The 27,403-nt window shown below is 40.0% G+C and overlaps 1 protein-coding gene across 1 annotated transcript in view; it reads right to left on the bottom strand.

Moving 5' to 3' along the window:
• Positions 1-27,403, bottom strand: part of LOC138947168 (uncharacterized) — a 256,793-nt gene that overhangs the window by 197,185 nt on the left and 32,205 nt on the right. Inside the window, exons 18-31 of the mRNA XM_070318604.1 lie at positions 25,685-25,806; positions 23,046-23,163; positions 21,123-21,304; positions 20,277-20,496; positions 19,158-19,423; positions 17,246-17,492; positions 11,882-12,127; positions 9,889-10,020; positions 8,761-8,958; positions 8,030-8,278; positions 7,400-7,601; positions 6,134-6,294; positions 5,040-5,198; positions 165-953 (exon numbers count right to left, since the gene is read on the bottom strand). Of these exons, the coding sequence (XP_070174705.1) occupies positions 165-953; positions 5,040-5,198; positions 6,134-6,294; positions 7,400-7,601; positions 8,030-8,278; positions 8,761-8,958; positions 9,889-10,020; positions 11,882-12,127; positions 17,246-17,492; positions 19,158-19,423; positions 20,277-20,496; positions 21,123-21,304; positions 23,046-23,163; positions 25,685-25,806 (3,291 nt within the window). The remainder of the gene's footprint in view (positions 1-164; positions 954-5,039; positions 5,199-6,133; positions 6,295-7,399; positions 7,602-8,029; positions 8,279-8,760; positions 8,959-9,888; positions 10,021-11,881; positions 12,128-17,245; positions 17,493-19,157; positions 19,424-20,276; positions 20,497-21,122; positions 21,305-23,045; positions 23,164-25,684; positions 25,807-27,403) is intronic.

The raw sequence follows: 27,403 nt of genomic DNA, 5'->3' as shown, positions 1-27,403 counted from the left end.
TAAATCATAAAGTGTTGTGAATATTGTCTGTAAAGACAATTTAAGTAATTAGTATTAAAGAGTTAAAAACTGACAAAAGCTCAAAGGTAGCACACACAAAAATAACAAAACATAAACAGTTCTTATGAGAAAGTGTGTCAGCAAAAACAAACTGATGAAAGTACCTTGGCAGACACCATCATCATCAATGGAATATCCGTCCTGGCACGCACAGGTGTAAGACCCGTTGGTGTTGGTGCACACTTGTACCTCTCCACACACATCCGGGTTCGCTTCACATTCATTGACGTCATCCTGGCACTGACTTCCGGTCCAGCCTTCCTTGCAGACACAGCCAGTGACGGAGTGACAGTCCAGGCCACGCCCATTACACAGACAGGTGTGAGCACACTCAGGACCGTACTGCAGACTGGGGCATGGGGAGCACGTGCGCTGATCAGAGTTGAGCTGAAAGCCGTTGTAGCAGGAACAGGTGAAACCGCCCTGTGAGTTGCTGCATTTGTGAGAGCATAGATTGTCCTTGCATTCGTCGTGGTCTGTGCAAGTCTTCTTGTTTGTGGGGTCAAGATCATATCCAGAACGGCAGAAACAAGACGCCACCATGGGGCTTGTAGTAGGACCCTCAACCGCTTTGCAGCCTTGACTGCAACCACTGTTAGAACAGATGTTCTGAGTGGCAGTCGACTGTACACATTCCCCGGAACTTTCCAAATCGAAGCCTTCTTCACACAGACAGCTGTAGCCGCTGTCAGTGTTGTTGCAGATGTGCTTGCAGTTGTGGGATTTCTCCACGCACTCGTTGACGTCGACACAAGAACGAAGATTGCTGGTAAGCCTGTAGCCATCAGGACAGGAACACTGGTAGCTGCCCGCTGTGTTGTTACACGTTACCTCGCACGCGTTCAGCGCGTCGTCCGCACACTCGTCCACGTCAAGGCAGAGGTTTGCCTGACCTGGGATGCAAAACAAATTTAAACACTAGTTAGCTGGGATAGGTAAGTATAATATAACCATCCAGGCATTAGTATTTTCACAAGTCAAGGCTATGTTTTCCTGACGCTTTGACACTGCAAACGACATGATGAGGACAGTGATAATCTGTCAAGTGATCGGATACTCCCACATGTGTAAACAGTGCACAAAGCAATAAGAAACTTTGGACAGGTTTGCAGATAATCTACAGACAATGATTTTGATTTTGTGTGGAATCGAAAACGTGATCGGATTAGTAAAAATATTCTTGTTAATAGGGATAAAGATGGTGGTCTAAATAAATGTCCCCCACGTTAAAAGTTATACGGCAGCCCTGAAATGAACATGGATCAGAAAGTTGAGGATTACAGACCATAAATGGAAAGATATAACAATTCCTCTGTACCCTGATGTTGATAATATTAATATGTATGGCCCCAGTGTCTGCAGTGGCAAACCTCATTGTAACAGTTTTTGGAAGGATTTGTTTTGTGTGTATGAACAATTTCGGTACAACATATATACTGTTCAAAAAAAGAAACGCATAGTTGCTACTTGCCAAATTTGTTTTATTTTTCAAAAAAATTAACAGAAAATCCAATATTTAGATTATTTGTTTGAAATTTGGTATGGACACAGTTGAATGCACACACAGTTCATTTGCATCTTCAAATCAATCAGTCAATCAATACGATTGGGTGCCGAGGCTGTCAAGTCAGTAGGGGTGTGACTGCCTTGAGCAGCAACAACTGCCCGGCACCTTCTGGGCATGGACTGGATCAGATGCCGGATATCTTGCTGTGGGATGGTGTCCCACTCCTCCTGAAGTGCCTGCAATAGATCGCGGTGATTTGCCGGCGCTTCTTCTCGCCTGCGCACACGTCTGTCCAATTCATCCCAGAGGTGTTCTATCGGGTTCATGTCTGGCGACATGGATGGCCAGGGAAGCACCTGGACATGGTGGTCGGTGAGGAACTGGGTGGTGAGTCGTGCTGTGTGCGGGCGAGCGTTGTCCTGCTGGAATATGGCATCCTGGTCAGCCAGAAGAGGAAGGGCGTGTGGGCGCAGAATTTCCTCCACGTATCGCTGGGAAGTTATGCGCCCTTGGACGTGCACCAGGGTGCTCCTTCCAGCGGTATTGATCGCCCCCCACACCATGACGCCTCCACCACCATGAACGGGTGCCTCATCCACACAGTTGGGCGCGTAACGTTCGTTTACTCTCCGGTAGACCCTCCTCCGACCATCATGTCGCTGGAGCAGGAAGTAGGACTCGTCGCTGAACCACACGTGTCTCCAGTGATTCCGGACGGTCCAGCGAAGGTGCTGGTTGCCCCACTGCACTCGGTTCTGGCGATGGCGGCGGGTGAGGACAGCTCCTCTGTGAGATCTGCGAGCTCTCAAACCAGCTTCATGCAGGCGGTTCCGCACGGTCTGGTCCGATAATCGGTGTGGCCCGGGGAGAGCCTGGACAGAAGATGAGGCCGACAGGAAACGATTCCGGAGGTGGCGGAGCCGTATGAAGCGGTCGTGAGCAGCAGTTGTCGCCCTTGGTCTTCCCGCTCGTGGCAAGTCAGCAACGGAGCCAGTGGCTTGAAACCTCACCCACAGTCTACTGATGGTGCTCTGGGACACGTGGAAGTGCCTGGCGATTGCACTTTGACTTTGGCCTGCTTGTAAACGACCCAATGCAATTTGGCGGTCTTCTCTGCTCAATCGGGCCATCTTTCGTCGCTGAATTGTCGTCTGATTTCTTTGTGGCGAACAATCCGCTTTTATGGGTTTTGGAAGACATGGTGAGAGCTCAATATTCCCCGAGTTTCACGAGATTACACTGAAGCATGACGAGTGGTCATGCCAAATGAGCAATTTTGACATTGTAGCCACTGATAACGCATGCGTCACGTGCAGAGCTCACTTGTGGCAATGGACGAAAGGTCGACGACCAGATAAACATTTTCTGCAGTTTGGTGGATATCCTTGTAGCCATATAACTAAATTAACCAAATATTACAAGCTATGCGTTTCTTTTTTTGAACAGTATATTTAGAGGCCTCATAAGAAATAGTAGCGGAGTAACAATATTAAAAGTGGGAATAGGGTCATTTTTTTTTTTTTTGAGAGAATTGGTGGGATATAAAAGTTTATTTTATTGGTCAGTTGGTAAATGACGATGGACGTTTGTATACCGATAACGAGTTTTGTAATAAATATGACAATAAAACTTCTTTTTGTTTTGTTATTTAGGGAAATTGTGTTAGGGCAATTACAAAATATTAAAAAAAACGTTCTGATATTGTTTTGTAGAATAATAATATGTGACCCTCCACCACGGAATAAGTCGCATGTCACCTTCGCATGATTTTTAGATTTTTACATTTTCTTAAATAGATGTTTATGCTCTATCTAATGATGAAAACCGTTTTTTTTTAGAAAAGAACACTGTTTGAGTTATAAGCCTGTGACTATAAGATGACCCTCACACTGATACCAGACACTCCCAGGAGTTATATTAAGCCTAGCGCAGAACCGCACGAGGTGACATGCGACTCATTTCGTGATGGAGGGTCACATATGGTTGATGGAAGAAAGTCTGTATTCATCCTATTTTTCTCAAGTAAGAGAAGCAAACATGGATTATGAAAATTAACACATAACGCAAAGCGTCCAAATTGTTGTATAAAAAGGGACAGTAAACTGTAACGGGATATTGATTGGCAATCGGTTTTAATATCTGAGGTGAAATTAAAGTGGTTCCAAATAGGAGTGCTGCAGAGAAATTTGGCAACTAATGTTGTATTGAAACAGATGGGAGTTCCAATGATGTATTGTGTCTTATTCCCCCCTCTGCTTCTTTCTCTCTGTAAACTTGTAGGGCTAGTTATTTTTCGGTAACTTACCCAACAACCAAAATCACTTATCCAACAACGGGCCTGAATCCTCGATAGCTCATGGGTAGAGACTGTACACATTGTGGATTTACTTTTTGCGACTCAAAAGTTCAGAACACTCTAATGTACAAAATATACATTTCTGGAGCAAACATACAACCATACCGCATTTAAACCAGCAACTACAGGCTTGAACACATGAATCTCAATATAAAATCCATGAGTTTGGTTGTTTTCTGAATTCAGATCTGCCGTGCACAATCGTTTATCGCTAGCAAGATTCCAAGGAAAAGTAACTCTCATACTTTGTCTAGCGACACGAGTAGTTCCCCTTCCAGATTTCGGCTGCATCGACAAGACTGCAATCCGACGGTCAGTTTTCAACAATATTTCATTTTATAAACAGATCACACGCAATCAATTGCAAACATTTAATCAACTTAAAGAACATGCAGCGGTTTCATACACTATTTTGCCCCAGAAAACTGAACTTCATACAGTTTTTAACGTTGGAACACGGGTGTAAAACTTCGCCTGCTAGTCACATTCGAGGAAAGAACATTTCCTGAGCGATACCGAAACATGAACAGAACACACACTATCTGCCTTTACCGCCACAGCAGAATGACAACATAACTGTGTACTTGATTTTAGTTCAAAACATGGACACTGACAAGAAGTGTTAACAGAATTGAATGATTTGCACGGAACTATACAACCGCGCATTAATCGATCGCCTGCGCAGGTAGACTGGTTGGGTGAATATGATTCGATCAAACTTTCGCACAAAAACTCCTCTTTTCTTTGAATAACTGAAGAAAGGAGGAATAAAGAGGTTACATACCTCGTCTCAGTGATTATCAAAAATAATGGTCTCAGTTCGCGGTCATGAAAAAGCTCGCTGAAGCTCGCATTTTTCATGATCCGCTAACTTCGACCATTATTTTTGATAATCACTGAGACTCGGCATGTAACCTCTACATCTGTGTCGAGAAGAGAGAAATAATATTCAACATTGTCTGTGGAAGTGTCAGTATGTACGCTTATTTTGAAATGATTTGTAAGATTTTGTTAACAGATATTTGTCTAACTCCAACACATGCCATCATTACCAAGAGAGAAGTAGCATACACTCAAACTCAGTTGTAAATACAGGCGACACGCAAATACATATACCTGCAGGAGACTTGTACCCAGCAGGACAAACACTGCAGGTGTAACCCACACTGGAAGAAGCTTGCTGTGCAGGAGTTTGGTCAGTGCAGGTCTGCATTGGGTGGCAAGGGCTGGAGGAACAGGCGTCATAGTCCTTTGAGCAGTTAGCACCTGCCCAGCCTGGAACAAAGTACCACACATGAACTAAAATGCAATACTTCAAAATCATTCAGCAGGACATTAATCACAAGCTTTCGTGTAAAACATCAGGTTGTAGGCAGAATAGATGAGATGTCTTAAGTGGCCCATTTGCACATTGCAAACTTAAGATAATAAACTGGAGTACGACAAAATAACGCAATAGATAAAATTACATAAAATTAAAACAAAGAATGCATGCAATCAAATAGAAGAAACAAACTAAACAAAAGTAAAACATCGTGTCACAATATACGAATGTTCTTGAAAAAAATTAGTATAAAGTCGTTCATTTCAAGTATAAATTTAAGTTGTGTTTGGAAAGCAATTATAGCAATGTAAAAGTCTCTCTGGAGGTGAACATTGCCCAGAAAATCCAGATTTCATTGAACTCTGAATTGTTTAAGGAAAGTATGTCCAGTATTTTCATTAAAGGTTAACTCCGCCTCCTGAAAACAGTTCGTCTCACTGTCTGAGATTTGGCTTTTACAGGGGAACATCCCTCCACTTAGTCAAATACCAAAAATCAACACTCTGAATGCTTGCTGTGGTGAGTTGGAATTTACTTTTTGAATGAAATGATTGCCGAGAAAGGCACCAGTCAGTTCTTTTTGGTCTTATCACATATAAAAGCCCGGCCAAATCTATGATGGAGAGGTCATTTATTTTCACGAAGCAGTGTGGGCCTTTAAGCTGAATCCGAACTAGATTTGCATGATGCATTGCATTACAGAGCATCATAAGTGACCTGTTAACTAACACCATATCTTACAGCAGTGGCTGGTGCATATTGGTCAAAGCTATTATTCATGTTATTTCCTAACTCGAACAATTATATAAACATTTTCTCCCAGTGCAAACGACGCTTTTCAGTTAAAGTTTGTTTTCCGTTGTATCCTATTTTGAGTGTTTCTCACCTGTAGAACAGTCACACGCAGCATGTTGGAAGTTCAGATTTCCTACCGCAGGCTGTACACGTGTGAAATCACACTGACCATGACTGCTACAGCCGAAGCATACGATCAGAGGGATGGTGTACACAACAGACTGGGCCTCAGAAGAGTCAACAGCAAACACTCTGCACAATTCCAAATATTTATTGAGGAAAACTGAAACAAAATCAAACTGATATTGCCTGATATAATTGGTGTTTCCTCATACAAAAATATAAGTTCCATCTCGTATTTGTTGACACAAACGTACAGCATGACTGCACTAAATGATATTGATGTGGAGTTGGATAGCTAGCTTTAAATGTTAATGTTTTGGCATTTGCATTCCTAATATTTTGCAACTGGAACAGGAAGGTATGTGCACATCCATGATCAATTTCTTTGTTTCATTGTTTCTTAGACTCTGCAAATGTTGTGATGCGCCAATGTAATTGTACATTTCTCCAAAAGAACCTGTATCACTTTCATAACAAGAGGCGAAGCCTTCAAGGCTCACGTAAGAAATCGACAAACAGTAACACAAACTCAATCACTCCGTCACACACTCACACACAGTACACACACACACACACACACACACACACACACACACACACACACACACACACACACACACACACACGCACGCACACACACACACACACACACACACACACACACACACACACACACACACACACACACACAGAGAAAGAGCATAGGTGAAACTGCAAGAAAGCGAGACACTAGATCTAGATCTGTCTGTCTGCATGTAGCCTACTTACATGGACACGACTGCCAAATAGTCTCGGCCCGCTCAAAATAACAACTCGAGACTTTCAGTAATTCCATCGCGTGACGTCTAACCCTCGTACGTCATAATGTGACGTCAATGTAATATGACGTCTTCAAATGTTAAAGTTTCTACCACAGACATACTACATACATACATACATACATACGCACGCACGCACGCACGCACGCACAGACAGACAAAAGTTAGCATCGCATAGGCTACATCGTGAGCCAAAAAGGCGGTGTCAGTTTACCTCTATTTTACCTAGACATTCGTATCATGTAACAGGTTCACATATAAATCCGTGATTACCTGTAAACTAAATAGTACAGTATATTATATCTAAATCGACGTGCAAAATACAGTATTACATATTACATACCATATGATGCACAGCCTACAAGATCATCACTTACAACTGACCATAATGTTATGGATCACACAAAAAAACTCACTTAAGAGTAACTGGGGTGTTGGAATTAACAGTGACAGTTATATTCCCTGTAGTCTCAATGATTTGAATGGCTCCGTTGCCGTCATTGGTCAGTTTATAGGTCACTGTGTCGCCAGGGTCATAGGCACTGACTCTGAACGTCTTGGGAACATTCACCGTCACTGTCACATTATCGGGCACTTCGAGAGTCGGTAGCCTGTTTTCTGCAAGTGAAAGATGAAATAAGAACAAAAACTGAACTTTTAGCATGCTGCTTTGATTGAAATCGATGTCCTTTAAACTATAGGAATACTGAAGTGATCGTAACTGTACTGTTAATATATGTGTCACCATACCAAAGCACCGTAAATCAGTCCAATATTTACGGTCTCGATAAACACAAATTAATTTGAGAACCAAAACGGGCTTTAAAAAAATAATATTAATGAATTAAAAAACACACACTTGACCAAATATATAAGCAATCAAAAAGCATAAACAGTAAAAAGGATCGCATGAAGGAGTTACTGCTGCCCTAACCGTCCTCACTCCAAGCAACATAGTACATATAACACAAAACATGATTACAACAATACAATTTTAAAAACATTTCTGACACAGCACTTAAGAATCATACAGACTATTAGCTTACGGGATGCAGCATTCTCCTCCAGAGCTTCCTTTCTACACTCTTTGGTCTTCAGGGCAAAACCCTCACTGCCAGACACGACAAAGTCATAGATGCAGGCACGGTCAGCTGCCCCGCACACGTTCTCAGCAGCTTGTTTGTCAGAAGCAGAAATTTCTTCAAAGAAGATAGGCGTGAATTCTGAGTGAGCGTAGTCTGAATATCCTTCCTTGGGTCCGTAGCGTAGTACACTGTTCGCCTCTGTTACTGACCCTGTAAAAGTGAGAGATATGAGGAGAAAAGGAATGCACGTTTGTTCACACATTTATCAATTAGGATCTAAAAAGCTCAACAGTTTTCAAAAATCATCACAGCATAGTATGATCTCATGTCATGCACACTTAGTGTTGTTTTATTGCTCGATAGTTTTCCCTAACTTAGAGATATATATTCAAGTACATTTCACTACGATTTCAGACTAAAACAATGTTTGATCTAGCATAATCATTTTTCCGTCTTTGTGCAAAACACACAGACAGATAAAGAGAATGAAAAAGAGACAATGTGAACTGGTACGTGTATGCGTGACAGACGGAAGGCATTACAAAAAAGCAAACCCGTTACAACAATTTTCCTTTTGACCTAGCTCATTTACAGAAATCTGATCTTAGTAGACATTGTTTTGCATGACATCATCACCAAATAAATAAGACAAAAACAAAGCAAAACAGAACACGAAATTCACGCTGACATACAGGCATTCCCAAACTGGTAATGAATCTGTCTGTCGGTCAGAGTGTCGCTCAGCACCGTTCCATCAGGAAGAACAAAGTCGTCCGTCTTGATCGTGTTGTAATTCCCCAGAAGGCCTCTTGTCTGGTTTCGGAACTTCTCTGGCACAAACACTCCCAAAACCAGAGATTTCCATCCAATGGAGACGGAGAAAACAATTTCTGAAAAGTAGCAAAATATTGTTCTTTTGTTAATCTTACTGAATTCAGTTACCCAGTTGCTTTAAAGTAACAATGATAAAATAATCTGTGACGTGCCTTAAATGTGAACAGTTTTCAAAGAGTAGGCTGATGACTCAACAGGAGAACACAACAGAGGATAAGACCGATGCGGAATCAATCGCTAATGAAACCCTGGGTTCTGGAGACAAAGATCGATGAGGAATCAATCGCTAATGAAACCCTGGGTTCTGGAGACAAAGATCGACGAGGAATCAATCTCTAATGAAACCCTGGGTTCTAGAGACAAAGATCGATGAGGAATCAATCTCTAATGAAACCCTGGGTTCTGGAGACAAAGATCGATGAGGAATCAATCGCTAATGAAACCCTGGGTTCTGGAGACAAAGATCGATGCGGAATCAATCGCTAATGAAACCCTGGGTTCTGGAGACAAAGATCGATGAGGAATCAATCGCTAATGAAACCCTGGGTTCTGGAGACAAAGATCGATGCGGAATCAATCTCTAATGAAACCCTGGGTTCTGGAGACAAAGATCGATGAGGAATCAATCTCTAATGAAACCCTGGGTTCTGGAGACAAAGATCGATGAGGAATCAATCGCTAATGAAACCCTGGGTTCTGGAGACAAAGATCGATGAGGAATCAATCTCTAATGAAACCCTGGGTTCTGGAGACAAAGATCGATGAGGAATCAATCGCTAATGAAACCCTGGGTTCTGGAGACAAAGATCGATGCGGAATCAATCGCTAATGAAACCCTGGGTTCTGGAGACAAAGATCGATGAGGAATCAATCGCTAATGAAACCCTGGGTTCTGGAGACAAGACACAACAATACACAAACAAAATACCGTCAGTGTTATTTGTAATACTTAATCACTTTGCAGTATAAGATATTCTTTGCCCTACCTGATGGAAAGATGACAGCCAGACTGCCATTATCTCTCATCAAGGTGAAGTGATCTTCATCCACAAGGAAATCATCTCCTTCCTCCTGGAATCGGCGTGTGTAGTCGGTGCCATCCCCATAGATGATCAGGGCTGGAATTGAAGAAAAGAAAAGCATATCGTAAACATAATTATGAAAGATTCGAATGTACAATTAGAACCTAGAGGGAATCCGGTTACTGCGATAATCAAAGTCACACACAAAGTCGTCCTAGTCTCTCCTTGTGGTTGTTAGTACTTTCTTCCCCCTCTCCCTCCCTTTTCTTTTTTTTATTTTCTGTAGATTCTTTTGTTCCTATTTAGCTCCCCATCCCCATTCTTTCAATTTGTACTACTGGTGTATTGTTGTTATGTCCACCATTACGAAAATGTGTGTAATTTAGTATTGTTCTGGTCACGTGATATAAGCATTTGCTTGAGTGCGTGTCCTAGCTGTGTGTTTCGAACTGTTCATGCGAAGAAATTCTGAATAAAATGTTGTTTAAACCAAAGTCACACACAAACATCAATGTCTTCAATTCTCAGATTTGATGTGGTAATGTTCTTTTGTGTGTCTTTGGTTTGTTGATTGGTTAGTTCATTCATTAGATTTGTTTAAGCTTAGTTGTCCATATACAGCTGAACCATCTAAACTAAACTGTGGTGTATTCAAATGTTTCTCGGATACTGGAATGAACACATTTTCCTTTGCACTTTTGTGTACATAAAATAACATAACATATTATACTTTCAATTCCACTCAGCAAATAATATCTTGGGATTTATAGTTTGGTATTCTTGATACCCCCACACATTTACAATAAATAAACAAATAAGAGGGATAGTTATGCTGGCCGCATGCAATGTATGTGTTTATTTGCTCGTTTGTTTGATTTCAAAATAAATTGCCTTCCTAATCATCCAGTGTAAGAAGTCCCTCGTCAAGCACATCTGTTCTCAATATTTAACAAGAGGCGAAGCCTTCAAGGCTCACGTAAGAAATCGACAAACAGTAACACAAACTCAATAACACCGTCACACATACACACACACAGTAAGCATAGGTGACACGGTGCAAGAGTGCGAGACACTAGATCTAGATCTGTCTGTCTGTAGCCTACTTACGGGGACACGACTGCCAGATGGCCAGATCGACAGCGCTTCCTCGCGCAGACACTGGAAACACGCTGTGCAGATTAACCTGAAGGAAATCTCCTTTGGTATCTTCTTTATCTATTTTTCTGGAGCTACGAAACCGAACAATGTGAAATCGTCTTCTCCGAATCGGCGAACTGCAGCTCGGTGATAACTGTATCTATACCACAATCCTTCACGCGATCTGACCTAACCTTGACCCCTGACCTGGTCTACATACCACACACGACACAAACCAATCACCTGTTTTTACCCCCCCCCCCCCCCCAAAAACCCCCCACCACCCGTTTTCTTTGGATACACACTTTAACTACGTACGTGCTGACGAACGAAATGTTGATCATTGCTTCAATACTTTGATGCTGTTGCTTGAATAATAACCGGGTAAAATTAGTATTTCGGTGTTCAGTCAAATGTTAAAGTTTCTACCACAGACATACAAACATACGCACGCACGCACGCACGCAAGCACAGACAGACACAAGTTAGCATCGCATTGGCTACACTTACGTGAGCCAAAAAGAACCGGTCCGAATATGACATGGACTTAAACTGGAACTTTCAAATTGCAGGAAGAATGTTTGAAATCAGATATTTGATTTGGCTACAACTTATGAAATTCATGACATTGGGATCATGCTTCTTGAAGAAAGCAACCCAAACAAATCAAGTGGCATTGACATAATTAGCACTTGTTCACACTTCATGTTTAAAGCTCTTTTACTTCTTTGTCCATTTGTTTGCATTGTGAGTTAAACTTTCGATATAAACATAATTATACAAGTCCGTTTAGGTCGGCTCCCTTAATAGATAGACTTACAGTTGTTGGTGTTAGGATCTAGCTGCACAAACACGCGGGTTCCATTTTCCTCAGCACCGAACGCCCTGAAGACAGTGGCTGTGGCCGGTGAGCCATCTGTCTCTCTCTCGGTGGGGCTGGTCCTCCCTTGCAGGACAAAGTCTGAGTCTCCAGAATTGAGTGTGATGAGAGTGTACTCGCCCCAACCGTTGAACGTGTACTCGCGCTCGTCCGGCGTAATGATGTGAGGGTCTCCAAATATCCAGGCTAAAATAGAAGTAAATGCAGTGTTGAAGCATGTGTTAGACTGATGTTTTTTGACTTTTCTAGCGCGTTCAATACGATACAGCCTCACCTTCTTGCTGAAAAGCTACTGAAAGCGTCTGTATCTGACCAACCGACCCCAGTTTGTTAGGGCTGGTATAGTACCATCTAATGGCCCGATCACAAACACCGGTGCTCCGCAGACCGTGCTATCTAGTGTACTGAATACCAACACAGGAGCTCCGCAGGGAACAGTATTGTCACCTTTTCTGTTCTCCCTGTATACTGCTGACTGCAGGAGTTCTCACGGGTCGTGCTTCATCGACAAATTTGCTGACGATACTGGACTTACAGGACAGATTACTGACGACAATGACACACACTACAGACAAGAAGTTAGCAGCTTTGTGGACTGGTGCGACGAGAATTACCTGGACTTGAACACAGGAAAAACTAAAGAAATGATTTTTGACACTAGAAGAAAAAAGGTAGCACACAAGCCTATCGTGATAGCTGGTGTTGAAGTCGAACAGGTTGAAAGCTATCGCTACCTAGGTGTAATGATCGACAACAAGCTGTCTTGGCATGCCAACACTGACCAAATCTTGAAGAAAGCGCACACGCGCATGTACTGTCTAAGGAAGCTTAGATCGTTCTCTGTTCGTAATGACATCCTGCAGATGTTCTATCTGTCCACTGTTGGTAGCGTGTTGACATATATGCATGTGTGTGCTGGGGGGGGGGGGGGGGTAACCTTAGTAAACAGGATAGTGACAGGCTTGAAAAGCTAGTCAAGAAGGCTGGATCTGTTGTAGGCAGGAAACAAGAGACCATTGAATCAGTTTGCCAGAGACGACTGACTGACCGACTGACCTCAATTTTGGCTGACGAGACACACCCACTGAAACCTGAATTTGACTCTCGGCGCATTGACAGGAGTGGTAGACTGAGGGCTATGGTTGCTAGAACGTCACGTTTCCGCAATTCTTTTGTTCCCAGAGCTATCCATGCTTTCAACCAATCACATGTTAGAGACCTCTATCATGTTTCTCTGTCATAATTATTACTGTACTCTGTTGCTGGGTTATCTTTAATGTATGTATTTTTAGTAACTGTATTACCGTAGTTCAAATGTGCGGTGTTATAGTCGACATGTGGTGCTTTGTATACCTTGTGTGTGCGTGGATGTGGAGGTGGACTCTTGGACGTCTTTTTGTTATTGGAATTATGGTTTTTATATTTAGTCAAGTTTTGACTAAATATTTTAACATCGAGGGGGAATCGAAACGAGGGTCGTGGTGTATGTGCGTGTGTGTGTCTGTCTGTCTGTGTGTGTGTCTGTGTGTGTGTGTAGAGCGATTCAGACTAAACTACTGGACCGATCTTTATGAAATTTGACATGAGAGTTCCTGGGTATGAAATCCCCGAACGTTTTTTTCTTTTTTTGGATAAATGTCTTTGATGACGTCATATCCGGCTTTTCGTGAAAGTTGAGGCGGCACTGTCACGCCCTCATTTTTCAACCAAATTGGTTGAAATTTTGGTCAAGTAATCTTCGACGAAGCCCGGACTTCGGTATTGCATTTCAGCTTGGTGGCTTAAAAATTAATTAATGACTTTGGTCATTAAAAATCTGAAACTTGTAAAAAAAAAAAAATTTATAACACGATCCAAATTTACGTTTATCTTATTCTCCATCATTTGCTGATTCCAAAAACATATAAATATGTTATATTCGGATTAAAAACAAGCTCTGAAAATTAAATATATAAACATTATTATCAAAATTAAATTGTCCAAATCAATTTAAAACACTTTCATCTTATTCCTTGTCGGTTCCTGATTCCAAAAACATATAGATATGATATGTTTGGATTAAAAACACGCTCAGAAAGTTAAAACAAAGAGAGGTACAGAAAAGCGTGCTATCCTTCTTAGCGCAACTACTACCCCGCTCTTCTTGTCAATTTCACTGCCTTTGCCATGAGCGGTGGACTGACGATGCTACGAGTATACATTCTTGCTGAAAAATGGCATTGCGTTCAGTTTCATTCTGTGAGTTCGACAGCTACTTGACTAAATATTGTATTTTCGCCTTACGCGACTTGTTGTTAAATTGTATTGCTGTTGCTGTTGTTGTTGTGTGAGTGAGTTGTGTGTTGGCAGACTTGACTTGACGGATGACTGTTTGCGTTAGTGAGACTGTGATCATACTCATAATAATCATACTCACTTATTTTCTTATGATGTTTTTATTTTTTATTATGCATTCTTATTCTTTTGATTGGAAATGAGTATTGTTACAACATAATTTCCATATGGATTAATAAATTTGAGTTGAGTTGAGTGTCAGAATTGCTGAAGACGTAATGGAACACAAACTCACAGGTGCAGATATTTTATATGGTTATCTTATCTATCCAGGCCAACAAAATGCCAACAGTAAGCCTATACTGTGCATAAAACAAAATGTCTTTACTTCGATCATGCTTTTAACGCCTATCACAACATACATATTTGGAATCAGGATGTAATGCAGTGAAACCCCTATTGTGGCTGTAGTTAGCATGGACCAACCACTTTTTGTTAATCAAGTCAATGTTTTAGATACAAATGCTGAGATGCTCTATAGTCGGAAAAACATCTTAATGACGGATCCGAACTGTAATAGATTCTGGGCGAATTTTTGAAATATATAGGGTGCTAAGACCGCTCAGACACGGGGTTTTTTAAAAAATATGGGAGCATGACTATTCAAGTAAAACTGTTCACAAAATGATAATGAAAATTATATTCAAAAAACAAATTACGATATGATTGTGTCCAGTTAAGAGGCACGACACAATTAGAAAAAGCATGTTTGGGTTTGCATGTCTATGATTTTCAACTTCATTCAAGACAAAACAGCTGTTCGGATAGAAGTCTTAGACACATTTTATGTTTATATGGTTTCGCTTTTGCTCAGGCTTGTATACATTGGGTAACTAATAAGGCAGTGAATGAAAGAATGTTCAACATTTCCGAAAACACACAGTGAAATCACGAAAGATCTACTATCCCTTTGTCCATGAATAGAATCTATGAGTTAGATGATGTCACTGACATAGCAATATGTAATTTCACGAATGCCGCCAATCTTTTACATCCTATAAGTATTGTTATACCAGCTCAGAAAATTGTGGCAGCACAAAACGCCCAAAATGTCGTACCTAATTTACCTTTGCTGACACATAAAACACACTGCAGGAATCACAAACTGCCGGCAAGATTATTCACATGACAGCTCGGCAAATTCCTGATATTTCCGTAAGTACTCGGACATTATGGGAGGCTTACGTACCTGTTTCATTCATTGCAAAACAAAATTTTCCCACCTCAAGTTTTGACTAAATGTTTTCAGATAGACCAGGAATCGAGACCAGGGTGGTGGTGTATGTGTGTCTGTGTGTGTATATGTGTAGAGTAGTTTTGAGAGAAAAAACCTACTGGACCGATCTTCTACGTCATTCATGTCGTCTTATAATCATTGTCTCGCTTGTGTCTTCACCCCTAGCGCCTGCACCTTTTGAGAGCTAAAGTCTGTTTTGTTTAAATTAATATTTGTTTGTCTGTGCACTTAAAAGACCGCTGAGTCGAAATATCTGTGACTGTAACGTATTGTTCTGTCAATAACAAAATGTTCCAACTACTTACCTTTCTTGGTTTTTTTATTCTGAATTTTAAAACGTTGGCAGTCTCTTTGTTTTTGGATTTACATACAAATTCTTCAAGAGGATACCCCCAGACGTCCCCCCCCCCCCCATGTTTTTGATAAACGTCATATGCGGCTATTTGTGAAATGGTGAGGCGGCACTGTCATGACCTCATTTTGCAACCAGGTTGATTAACATTGTGGTCAATAAATCTTTGAGCTAGTCCGGATAATGGAATTGCATTTCAGCTTGGAAGCTGAAACTTGAATAAATAGTTTGCTCTTTATAGCTGTCATTAAAATCACATGTTCACCAACAGATTGAAAATGTTTGCATGGTATTTCGTATCTGATCGTGAATCCAGAAAATATAAATATATGTTATGTTTATTTAAAACTGTGGTCAGAATTAAACAAAATAGGTGTAAGAAAAGTGGGTACTACGTTCTCATGTTTCGCAGAAACGAGCGCAATCTGTCTCGGTCTTCGGGTTTGGGCTAATCGAGGCTTACTTCATGTGGTTTTGATGATGACTGGTTTTTATTGTTGATATTTTAGGTTCAGGCCGACAAATTAACTAAATGTTTTGATATCGCTTTACGCGATTTGTTGAAGTCTTGAGACTTTAAACATAACTGAACTGTGAAGATTTTAAAGGTGCGATATCTAACAGGCAGACAATATTATTTTAAAACAATTTAATTTGCCGTTTTTACTAAAACGTTGAGCACTTTGGGGTGAGAAAACGTGTGCACCTTTGAGTTATAAATTCATTTCACTTTTCATTTCTGATGGAATTTCTTTTACATGTAACGTTTTTATCAGCATTTCCCCAAGCCTACTAGAACGAGATTTACTGACCCCATGATGTGGTGATTTATCTTTTGTCCACGCTACTGTTCACACACACACACACACACACGAGACTTTCGCGTGTCATTCTGCATTTTATTGATTCGGCTGTGTAGCAATGGACGAGCTTCTTAATGTTGCTTCCATATTGGCAATACCATAAATGTAAGGAGGAGAGAGAGAGAGAGAGAGAGAGAGAGAGAGAGAGAGAGAGAGAGAGAGAGAGAGAGAGAGAGAAAGAGAGAGAGAGAAAGAAAGAGAGAGAGAGAGAAAGAGAGAGAGAGAGAGAGCGAGAGAGAAAGAGAGAGATAACTATTTTTAACGTCCTCTTAGAACTATTTGGCCTATCTTGGGGGAGAGAGAGAGAGAGAGAGAGAGAGAGAGAGAGAGAGAGAGAGAGAGAGAGAGAGAGAGAGAGAGAGAGAGAGAGAGAGAGAGAGAGAGTGACGAGAGAGTATAATGCATTCAAACCTCTGCACGGTCTCTGAAAAAGAAACACTATATTATCAGTAATGTAAAACGATCTTCAAGTGGAGAAATATCCGTAGGAAACAAAACCCACTTAAACTTCAACTTACTGAATGTAAACGGGTAGTCGGCTCTGCAGCTTCCCACAGGTCTCAGCATGTAATAGAAGTTACAGTGCGCAGTATCTGACAAATTAATGTCACAACATGTATCGTGGGCTAACTTGTCTTCCATCTGATAATACCCCCGGAGGTGCATGTAGCTCGGGTTGTATGCCAGGGCACTTCCAGCATTGGGTGGAGATATGATGAGTTGTTTGTAGTTTGGGTCTGCCGAATCCAGCGAATAGCAGCATTCCTTGCAACAGGGAAAAGTAAATCAAAATCTTTTTTTTCAGATATGTACGTTTTAGGTGTATACTCTTCCAGGAATGAGAGTCTATGAGTGTATGCATAGACTAGTGATGTAAGTGTTATACACAGTTAATAGTGGTCTGGGTGGCCGAGTGGTAACGCACTTGCGCTCGGAAGCGAGAGGTTGCGAGTTCAACCCTGGGTCAGGGCGTTAGCAATTTTGTCCCCCCTTTCCTAACCTAGGTGGTGGGTTCAAGTGCTAGTCTTTCGGATGAGACGAAAAACCGAGGTCCCTTCGTGTACACTACATTGGGGTGTGCACGTTAAAGATCCCACGATTGACAAAAGTCTTTCCTGGCAAAATTGTATAGGCATAGATAAAAATGTCCACCAAAATACCCGTGTGACTTGGAATAATAGGCCGTGAAAAGTAGGATATGCGCCGAAATGGCTGCGATCTGCTGGCCGATGTGAATGCGTGATGTATTGTGTAATATGGACCACCTTCAACAAATCTAAGAAAATAAAAACTAAAGGCAATTTTAATTAATTCATTAAGAAGCTTGCTGAAAATAACCTATAACTTGCCCTCGAGATTTCAAAAAAATATAGCAAATAGTCTTTTTTTTTGGAAGTTGATAATTTCACTTATTTTCACTCTGTTTTTGATAAGCTTCTTCAGTTTCCTGGTGTGCTTCAAATAATGCTCTCATCAACCCGAAACAGCTAAATCTAAAGCATATTTGAATTAGTCTGACTTGCACACTAAGTTGTATCATGTTATTTTGAAGCATAGAGTGCTTTTTACAGTGATTTGTGAAGGCCGCTTCACTGGTCCATATTGGGCGCCCAGGCTCCTAATATGGACCATTTGTAATTTTTTCTGTATTTAATTTTTGCTGAAGGTCTATCAAAGCTATTTCACTCTAATTAGGCATAACGGTTAAACTAAGAGAGAAGGACTACCAACCACAAAATAAAACCTCTTCGCAAGAAAACAAGCTAGTTATCAGCAATAAACAAAAAGTGGTCCATATTAGGGGCCCTTCCCCTACATTGATAACCTTTAAAACCCCCATGTGGGTTATTCTTCAGAGCTGTGTATTAGTGAAAAAACATTTAACGAAGGTGATAGTTGTTTATTTAACTGATGTATTTTAACCAGAAACATTGATTTCATGAATGAATAATAGTTCCATAATATATAACCTTGGCCTGCAGAGAATGAATTAGAAATACTTGCACATTTTGTTTCTCTACGTTCAGTAAATTACAAGCGTTCAAAGTACATCACTCACGTAACAGGGAAACTAGAGGATGTGTAATAGATTTGAATACTAACAATTACAACAAAAGGAAACAAACATGTATGCTATGGTTTGTTTTTTTTAATGCCTGAATCATTATCTAGCTGGAGTATTAGTGAAAACAGTAAAGAGAATAAATTCTAGTTGCCACTTGGTGTACGTTATAATCATTTTAAAGAATAAGAATGCATGTTACAAAATGGTACACAGTTCTGGAGAGAAACCGATACACTTATCAATGTGTACTCTACTTCTGTAAGACGACAACACAGCTACAGTTTCTGTTAAATCCCCACCTGCAAAACCTCCGTCTCTTTACTCGTATTACTGCTTGTTACAACACACTTTTCGTTATCACAAACCTTTCCAACAGGATAGAAACGGTTGCTGCTTGCTCGGTTAATTCGGTAACATTCGAATTTTCTTATGTTGTCAACCCGAGCCCTGACCCAGAGGTAGCGAGTCTTCTGCCACACGTCACGGTGAGAGCAAGGGCATTGCGGCAGTTTGGAGAAAAACAGCTGTCTGACAGAATGGTAGTTGAGGTTTCTGAGGAACCAGGTAATACACGTCGCTTCAGGGCTGCGTGACACTGTTCCTATTTTGTAGAACCACGTGCCAAGTCGACCTGCAATGCGGAGTGAAGTGATAAACAAAATGTGTGCGGCCTTCGTTGTTGTACCACTACATTCAGGATATCACTAACAACGTAAGAATGTAAGAGTCTCACCACAAAACACATAACAGTATTTGCTGCAGTATTACAATTTGTATTTACCGCGATATTGTTGAAGTCAATGCATCACCAACAAATACGCTTCCAACAACAGATATTCTGGGCTATGCTAAAAACAAAAAAACCAGCTTAATGAATGAATGAACAGGCAATCAAAGAGTATATACTGTCTCAGATATCAAACTTATTTCCCTACATGTGGTTTTTCATAGCTATCTATCCTGGGTATTCTGAAAACAAATACAGAACACAGTACAATTTCCATCGGCCATCGCATACTTTTTTTTAACAACTGACTATGTAAAAGCAAGAAGAGCAAATCATTCATACGATTCACCGTCGGCAAATGTAGTATGTGGCTGATACATTGTCTGCTACTTAAGCTCCATGAACGTTCAAGATAATGATTTCTTAGCGACTGGCCTAAACTCGACCCAAAAGTAACATTGAAATGTGACGTGGGTCAACCTGATAAAAGCTTTGTAGCTCACATTTTGTATGATCAACTAACTTCGACTATTATTTTCAATATCCACTGAGACTTGGCAAATAACCTTCACATACTCGATCTCTTGGTTGCTCACGTGAGGACTAATACATGTTTTGTTCTTTTATGACCTTGACAAAAGGAGTACTGCTACTGGTCTTGCGATTTTTATTCCACAGCAATTTCTTTTTTTATCTCTGCTCGTGCCTTCATTTTCTCTTCCCTGTCAGCCTTCACCTCTTTGTTTGGTAACAGTACCTGTGTTGCCTGGTACAGCATCGATCCTGTAGGCTCGCTTTGTCCTGGTGTACAAGTTCAGTCGATAGTTTTCCCTGTCACCACTGGACAGACCGATGATGACGTAGGTCCAGCTGCCCCTGTAGGTCCATGTCATTCCATCAAGCTTGTAGTACACCAAGGCGTACGTCGTCTCACCGTCAGAAATGAGAGCCAGCTGAAATGTGGCTTCTCCTGCATCCTAAAAGGATATCAGATCAATAAATAAACATTCTGGCAAACAAAAATATGCAATCAAACAATGTACAACAGATAAAGCATAGTGGATACTATCAAACGAAAAGCTACAAAACCTCAGACAAATAACGCTGGTTTCACATTCGCTGCACGTCAAGATTGTCCAAACCACTACGTATACATTATAATTATCCATGTTCACCTCTCTCTGAGTTGTGTTACGCTTCGAGTATTCCCTCATAGACGAGAGATGATTGTGTAAAGCAGGGGCAGCTATTCATATCATATTACTCTCGTGAATAAAATCTCTTTTTTTGTTATCTTATCATGTATGTTCATCTGCTTGACTATAACTAAATTAAAACTGTTCATAGGCGCACGTCGTCTGTAAGATCAACTGTCAATTATTCCTTATTGTATCAAAACACATTCAAATGGTTTATTCTCACAATAATTCCGTCACTTTCTTATGTCATTAAAACAATAAAATAGATTGTTTGACTCATTTTCAAAATGAGACGTTGACTTGTGTACCGATCTCGTCATACAGTATATGTTATGCCGTTCGTAGTCATGATCATACAGCCCACTTAGACTTTTGATTATTTCCCATGTCTTTATGTGTCTCACGTCATCCGGATCGTAGTTCACAGTTCTGTAGCGGCCCTGTTTGACACGGTCCCACGTGACCACCATGACGTAATGTACATTGAAGTTGCTGATCTCGGCGAATTCCTGAACTTCTGCGCTGGCTTTAGTCAGAATGCTCGCATCCGCAGGTTCGTGACTGGTGTACTGATGGTAATAGATGCCTGGAAAACATCCAAAGTGTATCATGCAAGCAGCTAGGCAACTTTACTGGCAAAGACGGCCGTGGCGAGTTGTTAATTGTGTACTTTTTTATTTTCTAAACTCGTATCTTTTTTACAACCACAAAACAGACCATGCAAATTATATAAGATCAATTGATCATGCAGTATCACTGCTTATATTATAGCAGAACCAATGATGCGTTTTAAATGTTAACACTACCAAGTGGATCTGTCATGACCTCAACAGATATATGAAGCGTTTATTAAATTCTCACGTCTGTATCAGAACTTCTATCAGAGGTGCCGCTTTATTTTTTGCCGAAACTCTATGAAACGGGATAATCATAATGGCTACCAATACATGAACCCCCAATGGACCATTTTCAGCCTTTTTTGCGCGCGACTTTCTAAGCGCAATATTAATTTTGACGTTTCACGGATGAGGAAGTTGAGGTTACATGCCGAGTCTCAGTGATTATTAAAACTAACGGTCGAAGTTTGCGGATCATGAAAAATGCGAGTTTAGCGAGCTTTTTCATGACCGCGAACTGAGACCATTATTTTTAATAATCACTGAGACGAGGTATGTAACCTCTCTATTCCTCCTTTCTTAAGTTATTCAAAGAAAACAGGAGTTTTTGTGCGAAAGTTTGATCGAATCCAATTCACTCAACCAGTCTACCTACGCAGACGATTGAATAATGCGCGGTTGTATAGTTCAGGGAAAATCATTCAATTCTGTCAATATTTCTTGTCAGTTTCCCTGTTTGGGACTAAAATCAAGTACACAGTTATGTTGTTACTTTGCTGTGGCGGTAAAGACAGATAGTGTGTGTTCTGTTCATGTTTTGGTATCGCTTAGGAAATGTCCTTTCTTCGAATGGGACTAGCAGACGAACTTTTGCACCCGTGTTCCAACGTTAAAAACTGTATGAAGTTCAGTTTTCTGGGGCAAAATAATGTATGAAACCGCTGTATGTTCTTTAAATTGATGAAATGTGTGCACTTGGTTGCGTGTGATCTGTTTCTAAAATGAAATATTGTCGAAAACTAACCGTCGGATTGCAGTCTTTTGTCCAAGCAACTCAGTTCAGAAAATGTGGAAAGGGAACTTCTCTTATCGCTAGACAGAGTACGAGAGTTACTTGCCTTGGAAGTTTGCTTGCACTCATAAGAGATCTAAAGCGAGTTTCTCTGCACTGATCGTTAGATTTGGATTTAGAAAACAACCAAACTCATGGATTTTACATGGAGATTAATGTGTTCAAGCCTGTAGTTGCTAGTTTAAATGCAATATGTTTGTATTGTTTGGTCTAGAGATGTAAAGTAGTTCCCTCAAAGTCTAGCTCATCAACCTGTGAGCTATCGAGGATTCAGGCCCGTTGTTGGGTAAGTGATTTCGGTTGTTGGGTAAGTTACCAAAAAATAACTAGCCCTACAGGTTTACAGAGAGAAAGAAGCAGAGGGGGGAATCATGAAAAATACGTCTACTGTCTGGCGAAGAGCCAGCAAACTTATTCTGGGTGATATATACTACAACATAGTCAAATGAAGAGCAAACAAGGTTATTCTGATTGGTATAACTTTCGCCTATATAAGAGGAACCGACGTACGATATCTTTTGAGCTACGTTCTGGAAGAATTCTGGATGTCATAATGTAACAAACACTCATGCGCTTTGTACAGTAATTTGACATAGCGTACCTACCAGGTATAGGACGCCTGATAATAATACACATACCTCCCACACTGTCTGAGTTGTCAATATAGGCACAGTAGACACATATCACCTTCCGTGATTCAGGCAGATGGGGCCACAAGTACGGGTTGTCAAAGGACACCAGACCGTTGTTTCCGACCTGATCAATTAGTCAGTCAATTAATTAATCAATCAATCAATCAATCAATCAATCAATCAATGAAAACCCACATCTGTGCACTTGAACATTGCAGGTCAGCCAGGGCACAATTGTGTATTAAGGTAATTTTACAAAATCAAGTGATTCGTTTTTGGTTTTATTCTTTATAGAACATGGGGCAATAAACGCAATTAACTGTACTTCGATCTCTTACTGACATATATACTGCTGACCATATATTCTAACTGACGACTCAAGGAACGATTTGATTAGTTAATATCCTCCATGTGTTACTGCTCAATCAGCATAGAAAAATACTGAACAGTTAAAGCCAGTGAATCGTAATAGTCAAAAACACAGGCAAACACAACGAAGAGATGATCAATCAAATAAATGGATAAACAAACAAACTAACTAACGAAAAACAATTGTGCAGTTGAACTAAATGATGACGAGGATGATGAAATGCACCAATTATAAGAGTAATTAGATTATAGGCGAAAGGAAACACAATATCTCATCAAACAAGCACTATTGCTATTTCATATGTTACGCAGCGGATTTCCATTGGTCAATTGGGCAAAACTGAGCTAACTGCAAAAGTGACATCAACGACATTTCCGTCGATGTTAGTTTTGATATCGACTACCTCTTTATTGCTTCCCCACTTCAAAAACAAAGACACCTACAATTAAAAAAAATATATATTAAAATGTAATTGTCCCAGAATTTAGTTGAGCAAGTGACGCATTACTTTTTGAAAGAAAAGACATTTGGAAATACTGGAAAGTACAAGAAAAGAGTGAACAAAAAGAAATAATAATCAGAGGGAGGGATATGGAACAACCAAAACTGAGACACATACTTTTGTAATTTCTTTACAGTGAATACAAAATGTCCAGCGAAATAGCAATATAGCTAACATTGACGGACTGTGTGATGATATATTCTGCTATTGGTCTGTTTCAACAGTGATATCCCGCAGTGGGGCACTGCGGTTATGAAATTAAAGGCCCCTCCTGTTTTTGGAACCGCAGGAGCTTTCTAGTTTGCTGTTAGGTAGATTTTTGGTTCCTCTTTCCTGTCATGCTCTCTTTTTCTTCATGAATTCTTTTCTTTTTTCTGCCTTCTTGCTCATTCACCTGTATTTTTTCCAAAAATCTCTTCTCTTGCCGCTTGTCTCGCGATTCATGTATAGTTTAATCTGTTAGTGTTCTGATGTAAGTCCAGCAGTAGATAGGTTAAGCCTATTTTAACATACTGGAAACTGGTAATCTTCCAGTAGGTATTAATTTAGTTTTACTAAAGCCTGCTGGGACACAAGTAATGGGTTAGTGCATTTGTAAACAGGAATCGCTTGACAAGTGGCCCCCTTCATCCCCCCTTCCTCGTCCTGATATGGCTCTGCGTAGTCGGCTGGACGTTAAGCAACAAATAAACAAACAAACAAACAAACAACAGTGATATCAAAATCTCGACATCCGGTCTCGATTTTGATATCACTGTCTCAACAGACCAAAGCAGCAGATATCATCACACAGTCCGTCAATATTGGGTAGTATTAACTTTTATATATCATGTGGAAAACAACAGTATCAAACATGAGAGTAAACCCAATAATTGTAGAAGAAGAATTAATACTGCAATAACAAACAACAATCATAAACAAACATAGTTATGTCATTATTATGCATAGAAGTATTCACAGAAATCAAACCCATTTCGGGTCATAAAATCATAATGAAGCTTTTCGTTTAAGCTTTTGATTCATTTTAAGGAATGAAGGAAGCCTTTGGAATTTGAAGTTTCAGAAAATATGGAACGAAGAAAAACAAAAGACAGAAGCAAAACACAACTAGTTTAATTGAAGTCAATGTGTGGTATTGGCGTTAAACAGGTACGAGATCGATAACAGCTTACAGGTCTATGAGATTAATAATTATTTGATATCATTAATAACCTGTCCATGTAGCACATGTATGCAGATCCTAAAAGTCTTTTTGACAGCAGTTCTTTTTTAATTGCAAGAAGCAGAGACAGTTTATCCTTCAATCTTAACTTCCGCATCCGTGATGTTACTGTTTAATCTTGACTCAGAGAGACCGAAAAAGTGAAAATATTTGCCTGAGTTGAGAAGAATAGTTGCTACCTCATCCAGCTTATTTATGGCATGATTTATATTTAAATGCCCAATTCAGAGACCATCTTTCACGGGCCAGGAATTCATAGACACAGTCATAAAATGAACAAAACACAACAAGAATAATCTCTACAAAAGAATATTAGTGAGTATTTTCTCGTAGAATAATAAAAAACAAAACAAAAAAAACGCACGGTAAACGAAGGAAGGGGGGGGGGGAATGTAAAAATAGAGAGAGAGAGAGAGAGAGAGAGAGAGAGAGAGAGAGAGAGAGAGAGAGAGAGAGAGAGAGAGAGAGAGAGAGAAAGAAAGAAAGAAAGACAAACAGGCAGACAGATAGACAGACGAAAACGAGCGAAAGAGCCACATTGTTATACTTACATAAACGATGTTTTCGATTTTGTTTTTAACAGGAAGCCCCATATCCAGAACGACGTTAGTGGTGACGGAGTTGGACTGGGCCAACTCACTGTCTAGCTGTGACGTTCCGTAAGGAAATAGATCTTAACAGAAGTAGAAAAGAACAATACGAAAGTTTGTTTGTGAACATTGCTCGACCTTTGTATTCAGATTTGTTGGCGATTTTTATTGGAAACGTACGTTTTTGTCGCGGTGATTTTGATGTATTTGCTGTTGAAAGTGTATTAAAGGCACAGTGCAGCTCACAGCCTTCGTTTTGCGTTTTTGTTGCAGCTGAGTGCATTTACAGTTCAGAAATCCTCCTATGGTAGTTAAACAAACCCAAAACTACCCAACGACGACATCTGTGATGCTCGACAGTTTCTTGTTCATGCGAGTTCGATTCAACTGAGTGATTCCGGCCTCCATTTTGTTTTACACAAACTCATGGTTGTCGCATGTCAATACTATGTTAAATAAGTTGGGTCTATCATATTTATGGACATCTCAGAGTCTTGCCGTCTCAGGTTTTAAAAACGTTGTAAAGCAAAGGCTAAGAGATCAATTCCTGCAGGAATGGAACACTGACGTGAACGCCAACAGCTTGTGTTTTAATTACAGAATGTATAAAAAGGATTTTTGTCTGGAAAGGTATTTGCTTTGTTTGCCTAGGAAATTCCAAGTTAAATTAGCAAAATTTAGAACAAGCAATCATAAGTTGCCAATACATCAGCTTAGATTTTTTAATGCTCCTAGAAATGAAAGATTGTGTGATATGTGCGATAAAAATGAATTAGGTGATGAGTCTCACTATTTGTTCATTTGTACCGACGAAAGTATAGTGTCTGAAAGAAGAAAATTAATTAGTCCTTATTACCGATCTCACCCAAATTGTTTAAAATATGAACAGTTAATGAATTGTAAATCTAAGATAAAACTAATGAAGCTAGCAAGATTTGTAGCCCACGTTATGATTTTAGTATGTTAGCGTTATATCTAGTTTCTTTATTGGTATGTATATGTATGTAATATATGCTTTTGTTTTGTTTTGTGTTTTTACAAAAGATGCATGGCATAATGGTATTGCTAATTTATTTCGGCTGTATTTTGTCGTTGTCCGCTTAATGTATATATATTATCTGTCTGATCTCTTACCTGATTTTGTTAAACCTATTTTTCTTTTATTTTTGTTTGTATGTATGGAAGTGTATATTGCCAATTTATTTTGTTTGGTTGTATAGTATTGTTGTATTTGTCCGCTCAATTTGTATACATTTATTAACTGTCTGATTTGTTACCTTTTTTTTGTTAAAATTATATCTTTGTTTCAAAGCCCTCTGGGCCCAAAACAATAAAATACTTGACATGACTTGACTTGACATGATGACGTCTGACATAGTTTGCTAGGGACGTGTCTTTCTGTGCATGATGTGGTGATCTACCTGATCTAAATTTAGATCCAAAAATAGGTCAAGACCAGCCGGGTCCGAGTACGAAATTAATTCGTAAAAAAATCGCAGTTCTTGACTCTTTGGGTGCAAGTCAATGAAACTTGGTAGTTCTTCTAACGGATAGCTGCCTGAGGTATGACTAAAAGCCCAGGGGCTCCGTGCACCTGGATTTGACAAGTTTGATATGCCTCTCTTCTCTTCATTGATAGTTGAACAGAGGAGAAGAGAGAACTCTCTTCAGCATTTAGAG

This window comes from Littorina saxatilis, linkage group LG14 (assembly GCF_037325665.1).
Source record: "Littorina saxatilis isolate snail1 linkage group LG14, US_GU_Lsax_2.0, whole genome shotgun sequence".
NCBI lineage: Eukaryota > Metazoa > Mollusca > Gastropoda > Littorinimorpha > Littorinidae > Littorina > Littorina saxatilis.
The sequence above is the reverse complement of the archived record's forward strand: the minus strand, read 5'-3'. Positions and strand labels throughout refer to the sequence as shown.